The sequence below is a fragment of the Serpula lacrymans genome (assembly GCF_000218685.1).
Source record: "Serpula lacrymans var. lacrymans S7.9 unplaced genomic scaffold SERLAscaffold_1, whole genome shotgun sequence".
Classification (NCBI taxonomy): domain Eukaryota; kingdom Fungi; phylum Basidiomycota; class Agaricomycetes; order Boletales; family Serpulaceae; genus Serpula; species Serpula lacrymans.
Window position 1 is genome coordinate 1,992,319 of NW_006763290.1, and position 7,319 is coordinate 1,999,637.

The following is a 7,319-nucleotide window of genomic DNA, read 5'->3' on the forward strand; positions in this document are numbered from 1 at the left end:
TTTGCATGGCATCTACCCAAAATGACTTTGGGAGCTTGGAATCATGGAGCATAGTGGTTGCTAATGTAGCCAATGTCTGATTCATGCGTTCTGCAATGCGATTTTGTTCCGGAGTATCTGCAGCTGTAGTTTCTTGGATGACACCATCTCCTCGGAGTTGATTTTTGAATGTATTTCCAGTATATTCTCCTCCCCCATTGCTCCGGAGGAATTCTGTGTAAAAGGTTAAAGAGGAGAATGAAAATTAAAGGTCCGAAAATGTGTTACCGTAACACTACCCCCCTCTAAGGCTCGACTTCCAGGCCCGACCAAGTACCGGAGGTAGCAGTTAGACTTTTGGGCATAGGTTGAAAAAGGGAATTGAAAAGTTTAGAATCCATGCCTCTAAGATTCCTAGGAGCTGAGGGATTTTTAGTTCTGTCCTCGTCTCCATAGCCCTTCCATAGGACTAGGAACTCTAATTTTCCACGCTTTAAGCATGCATCCACCACTTGTTTGACTTTGAACTCTTCCTCACCTTCCTGGGTGACTACAACCGGTCCGGGCCAGTCTACGCGCTGTCCCGGCAGCGGCCCTTTATAGGTTTTCACACGGCTAATATTAAGCGTGGGTACTAACCTCATTCATTTTGGGAGTTCCAGCTCCACTGCGTTGGGTTTGACTTCCTTAATCCGGTAAGGTCCAATCCACTTTTTGGTCAGTTTTCTAGACTGCCAATCTTTTAACTTTAAGTGGTCAGTGTCTAACCAGACCAGGTCGCTGACCTTGTAGTCAGGGGCCTTAGAGCATCTATGCTCTGCCCTGTCTTTCATTTGCTCTGCAGTTTTGAATGGTGCCTTGCGTGTTTTGTCTAAAACGGACTTCATATCCTTGACCATGTTCCCAGCAGCCTCGTTTTTGCTTTTGCCAGGTTCTACACCCATGATCTCATAACCCCAAATGGTGTCTTTCCTGTAGCCAACAACTGTTTAATATTATATAAGAACTGGGCTATCTTTAGCCACTTGGCCCAATTCGTCTGTCTATTGTTAATAAATATCCGGAGGTATTGCTTCAATTCCTGATTGAGCCTCTCCGTTTGTCCATCAGTCTGCGGATGGAAAGCCCTTGATACTTTAGGTTTGATGCCCAGCATCCGGCATAATTCTTTCATAAATTCACTAGCAAATTGCGGTCCTCTATCGGAGATAACCATTTCTGGTAACCCATGGAAAGACCATATAAAATCTTTGAATAAATCTGCCGTGCCAGCGGCGGTAATAGTTTTATTGGTGGGAATAAATACTACTTCTTTGGAGAAGCAATCTACTACCACCATTACTGAATCGTACCCGTTTGACTAAGGCAGATCCGTCGTGAAGTTGACCGATATATCTTGCCAGGGACCAGCTGGTATTGGATTTGGCATAAGCTTACCGGCCGGCGGTTGATGAGAGTTCTTTGCCATGGCACATCTCAGACAGGATTTTACATACTCCTGTACATCTTTGACCATGCCAGGCCACATGTAGTTTCTGGAGATGAACTCCATCATTCATTGCCACCCAGGGTGCCCAGCCACTGGAGTGTTGTGATGTCTATCTATTGGCTTGATCCTTGCAGACTCAGGCACATATATTTTGTCTTTAAAGTGGAAGAGCCCATCTTTCCATCAATAGTTTTTATTGCCGTCAAGGTGCGCCTTCTCTTCTGAGGAGATGTCTTTCTTGAAGACTTCCAGAAGATTGGAATCCTGCCCAATTCTAACATTGGCAACCCTTGATTGGTCTATCAGGGTGACACCTTTGTTGTCATCTTCGATGCCGTTGGCATGATCCTCTCTTCTGGACAAAGTGTCCACTTTCCCCATCAAAGTTCCAGGCTTATGAATTAATTTGTAATTAAACCTAGACAGGTACACCGCGTAGCAAGCCTGTCTTTGGTTCAAGCCTTGGGCCGTCATAAAATACTCCAGATTCTTATGATCAGTCCAAATTTCAAATTGGTGCCTGGCACCTTCTAAGTAGTGCCGCCAGTGCTCTAAAGCTCGAATGATGGCCAGCATCTCCTTATCGTAAATTTGATAGTTGCGCTCTGTAGGCGACAAACTATGTGATAAATAGGCATAAGGCCTCCAAAGATTGTCAAGGCATTTAATTGACAGAACAGCCCCAGTAGCAAAATCAGAAGAGTCGGTTTCTAGCCGGAACTCTTTGTCTAACTCAGGAAATGCTAATATGGGCACTGTTGTAAATGCCTGTTTAAGCTTATCAAAAGCTTCTTGTCCTTTGGCACCCCAATTCCAGACAATGTCCTTTTTAGTAAGATCGTTCAACAGTCTCATTATCTTTGCAAATTTTTCCACAAACCTTTGGTAGAAATTGCCTAAGCCAAGAAAGGCCCTAACTCCTTTGACGCAAGTAGGTCCTGGCCAATCCGATATAGCTTGAACTTTCTCAGGATCCATTCTGGTTCCATTTTGGCCAATTATCATACCAAGGAAGTCTACTTCCTTCACTTTAAAATTACATTTTTCGGGTTTGCTCAGCCTCATTGTCTGACTTCGTAAATATTAATAAATCGTCGATGTAAATGACGATACAGTTTTCCATATCCGCAAAGATCTCGTTCATCATGCTCTGGAAGGTTGCTGGTGAATTGGTCAACCCAAAGAACACGACAAGGGGCTCAAAGGATCCTCGGTGGCACGTGAACATGGCCTTCCAAGCATCTTCTTCCTTGATGCATACATTATTGTACCCCCATCTAAGATCCATCTTTGTTAAGATCTTGGTGCCAGCCAATTTGTCTACTAGCTGACTGATCAAAGGCAGCGGATATGCGTTTTTAACCATATACTCATTCAAATAATGATAGTCCATAATCATGCGCTTCTTTCCATCCTTTTTAGGAATGAAGAACACCGGGGATGTCATAGGGCGCTTGGAAGGTCTGATGTAACCTATCCTAAGCTATTCGTCTATGAAACCAAAAACCTCATCTCTTTCTGGAGCAGAGAGGGGAGTTATATGTCCCTTTCTAGGTTTGAATGTGTCCTTCAAATCTATAGCATGGTCCCAGGGCTTAGCTTCTGGAAAGCGCTCTGATTTATGTTTGGAAAAGACTTTCCAGAAGTCATGGTACTTGGGAGGTACCAGCCTCTTAATCTCTTCCTCAGGTTTCACCTCGTCATTGTCATCATTGATCTTTTCTAAAGATCTGAGCTCATAAACGTGACCAGCATTCCTCTTTTCTATACACTCATTTTGACAGACATGTTTTGGTTTACCCAAGTTTATACACTCCTGAGGGCAACATGACAATGTGACAACCCCTGTCTGCCAGTCGATCTCAGGATTGTGTTTAAATAGTGAGGTCCAGCCCAAGATTAAATTAATCTTCCCTATTTTGGTAGCTTCAGCGGTGACTCGTTCTCTGTGTCCTTGGTACTTGACAACAAAAGAACATTTGTTTGTGATACAGCCACCCGCGTTAAGTGTACTGTCAACGTTATAGACGGGAATAGATACATCTAATTCTACAAGAGGCAGTCCAACTTGCTCCGCCCAGACCTGATCTATGAAGATGCTGTTTGCGCCTGAATCAAGCAGTGCACTAGTTGGGTGTACTATGCCTCGGGCAAGGTTTTCCACGCCAATGTCTAAACAGATCTTCTTTTGGAATAAATATGTGCGCATCAACACACACCTTGGGATTTTGGGAAAGGGTGGCTCCAAAGAAGAAAAAGTATCAAAAGAAACATGTTTTTCTATTTTATTTTTACCATAATTAAGCACCCTATTGTTTGTCTCTCCGGGGCCACCCTCCAGGGGAGACACTGGTACAGTGGTGGTTTTGTAAGTATTTTTAGCATTAACTCCTTCATCATCTTGAACCTCTGAATCAGTGCTCAAAGCAGCCATATTGTCAGGTGGGTCCAAGATGAATCCACAGTCACAGCTTTGTATACAAGTACATACTTCAGATAACAAATTTAGTCATTTATTTACAAATTGGGGAGCCATCCCCTTCTTCCCATTATTGCTCGTACAACACCCCGGAGCAGGGGCCACCTTATTGTGGTTTACTTCATTGTTTTGAGGAGTGAAGGTACCCAAGTGACCTAAGCTCCGAACTCTTTTCCCTGAGCCTTCATTTTGTTGACCTGCTGGTCATAAAAGAAGGCCCGGATTTCATCATAGGACCGGCCGGCCAGAGTGTAAAGCTGATTGTCTGGTTTTTCGGTTTCTAATTGGCGCGCCTGGCGCCCTTGGTTATTTTTTTGGTGAGTGGCCCGCACTCTGTTTGTACAATCTCGGGCCATGTGCCCCTCCTGTCCACAGCTGAAGCAGGTGAATCTGCGTTTTTGTCCACCCTGGACCACGCCAATATCTATAGGAGCACCCCGTCCTGGTTGCAACCCGTGAGAGTGATTTGATTGGGAGAGGTTGTCACTCCTCATATCCTGCAGATAAAGCTGTTCTGTAATGTGGGGGTTCACATTGCGTTCCAGCAGTTCTACTGCATGCTCATTACCTAAACCCCCTTGGATGGAGAGGGCCAGGAACCAGGTTACGAAATGGTCTGTCCTCATGTTGCCTTGCTTGAAGGAACGGATTTGCTGACGTGCCCAGTCACGCTCAGCTTGCGGTTTGAAATATTTTTTGTTCTCGACTTTGAGATCGTCCCAGACAAGCCACACTCCCGCAGTGTAGCACTCCTGCATTCTAACTTGGGTGTATCAACCTGCCACAGGTCCTTTTAGCCGAGATAGCACCGCAGTAGCTACCTCAAAATTGTCGGCAAACGCATCCCAGTTTGCCTTGACCCAAATCTGGAGTTTGATCCACCACTCGGTGAATTGCTCTCTGTCTCCTTCAAAGGCGCCAGGGTCAGCGACAACTTTGACTTTCTTGTGAAACTTTTTCTCAACCGAGGGGGTTGCTGCGGCGGGGTTCACCTGCAGCTCAGCGAGTTGTGTAGTCAACGCCAAAATCTGTGCATGCATGTTGTGCAACAGAGTGTTGACGTCAGGTTGGCTTTGCAACAACATGTCGACTTGTTCTCTTTGGTAATGTAAAAAAAGGTAACTGGGGTTCCCCACTTGCTATCTGCTGATCTACCTTTTCCCAGTTGAGTATTGGATCTCAATCTCCGACCACCCACACTATAGTATTTTAAAATGTATGTAAAAATTATGTTAATTAAACCCTGGTCCAAATGGTTGTCAGGGGGTGGTCCGCTTGTTTAGCTGTCAACCCTTCTCCAGACTGGCGGAGGCAAATGCCCAGCCTGGTCAGAGGTATTTGAAGAAGAAGTTTTGTATGTAGATTCTAATCAACAATAGTTCCACACTATTGCTGAGCTAAAGTACTCCTCTTAACACTGGGGGCCGTGTATCAAAAAAAATGTGATAGTCCTTTCTCCCAGAGCACTACAGAGCCGTCGCGAAGAGCGCACCCTTTTGCTATATGGGATATCCCTAAACAATAACACTATCCCCTTAACCCTGGGGTCCGGATTTGCACAACGTGCGAGAGAGTAAAAAGAGCAAGTCCTAATGTAACAACCAAGAGTTTGTTACTCCAGCGCACAACTCAGACAAGCCAAAAGATAACAAAGAGGGAGTGGTTACCCTTTAGGCTTCAACAAGTTAGTTGTGAGGATACAACAGGAGGACTCGCTGAGGAGTCTCCTTGATCTATTGGGGTATATATACTATTACAGGTTTGTTTGTACATATGTACTATACAGTTGATAAAGGCAGTGGCTGATGATGTCAGAGGGTGCAGCCCGTGTGACCAGCTCCACTGCATGAGAGACTTGTATCTAAAATAGAAAGAAAGGTAGTGCAGCGTGAGAAAGTGGAGTTTGAACAAAAGGGAAAGTGCCACATGGCACGGAGTGTGAAAACTATAGTAAAAGGTTAAAGAGGAGAATGAAAATTAAAGGTCCGAAAATGGGTTATCGTAACACTTGAAGCACCATCCCAGCACCCGGCACAGGGTGATCCTATTGCATCATCTGTCAATTCACAACATCAGAGATGTTATTACTGGAAGCTGAACACAGCCTAAAGGAGTGCCTTGGTGAAAGTTATTGAGAAGCTGATTGGGCTGCTCCCCTCAAAGCTGTGATGGATGCAGAAGGGGACAATGACAGGATAACCCAAGCTGTTGAGAAATTTGCAATCAAAATTCCAGCAAAATCACAAAGTTCACTGTTGCAATTAACAAATCTTGAAACTCAGCTCACCAAGCCTGTCAAACTTCTTCGAGACAGAAACCATGTCTTTGGAAAGATACTGTTAGAATATACTCTGACATACCAATACTCCATAGGATAATACCTCTGATTTGTAAGCCAGCCCAGTATGCAGCAGCTATTCTGTGTAAGACGTCCATGGTTGCATGTCATGTTTAAGATCCTACATTGTATAACCTTGGCCATATAGCTCAATTGGTAGAGCAGCTGGCATGTATCCAGAAGGTTCCAGGTTCAATCCCTGGTCTGGTCAATATCCAATTTTATCAGGTTATGAGCCCTGTGCTCTAGCCATCTTCCAGACCTCATATCTCACCATCCAAGTGTCCTACTGCTTATCCATCGTAACCATCGTCTTCTGGGACTCCATGTACCAGATCTTCGAAATAATCTCCTCTCAGTCTTGTATTTAACTCGTCAAAGTGGTTTCAATGTCACTATTTCATCTCATTCCATGTCCTTTATGCGTGACAACACTCTTTTGTTCACTGCAACTATCAATGACAACAATGCAGCATTCCTTGATGGATCTACTGCTGCTTGTGTTGAATTGGGACATTTTACTGCGACTATACCACTTGATTTGATGCTCTGGCATCGCAGATTGGCTCACCACCATCATGCTGATGTCAAGAGACTGATACAGAGAGATCTGGTCACTGGGCTTACACTGGAATCCAAGGCTGCTCCTGATCCTGTCTGTGAACCGTGCTTGTCTGGCAAGATGCATGCCAATCCATTCCCCTCATCTGATACTCGCTCTGCTCATCCTTTGGACCTCATCCATTCTGATGTACACCAAGTCTCTTCCCCCACATTCTCTGGTTATCGCTACTGGGTCACCTTCATTGACGATCACAGTCAATTCCGTGTTGTTGTGCCTCTCAAGGCCAAGTCAGATGTCTTTGATGCTTTCAAGAGATTCAAGGCTTATGCTGAGACTCAATTGGAGCGTAAAATCAAGGCTCTGCGCAATGACAAAGGGGGAGAGTACATGTCCAAGGAATTTGAGCAATTCACAGATGACCATGGGATTGTCAGACAGCATACCACCAGGAATCGTCCTCAGCAGAATG

The 7,319-nt window shown here is 44.7% G+C and overlaps 2 protein-coding genes across 2 annotated transcripts; one reads left to right on the forward strand and one right to left on the reverse strand.

Annotated features, from left to right (window-relative positions):
• Window positions 1–4,102: 4,102 nt before the first annotated feature.
• SERLADRAFT_432011 (uncharacterized protein) lies at window positions 4,103–5,032 on the reverse strand (the record flags this gene model as incomplete). The annotated part of the gene is made up of 2 exons (XM_007312275.1): window positions 4,103–4,699; window positions 4,769–5,032. 2 exons carry the CDS (start codon window positions 5,030–5,032, stop codon window positions 4,103–4,105), a joined length of 861 nt encoding a protein of 286 aa, XP_007312337.1.
• A 1,611-nt stretch (window positions 5,033–6,643) lies between these two features.
• Window positions 6,644–7,099, forward strand: SERLADRAFT_342876 (uncharacterized protein; the record flags this gene model as incomplete). The annotated part of the gene is made up of 1 exon (XM_007312276.1): window positions 6,644–7,099. A coding segment is annotated over one exon (456 nt), but the record flags the coding sequence as incomplete, so codon positions are not given.
• Between the last annotated feature and the right edge of the window lie 220 nt (window positions 7,100–7,319).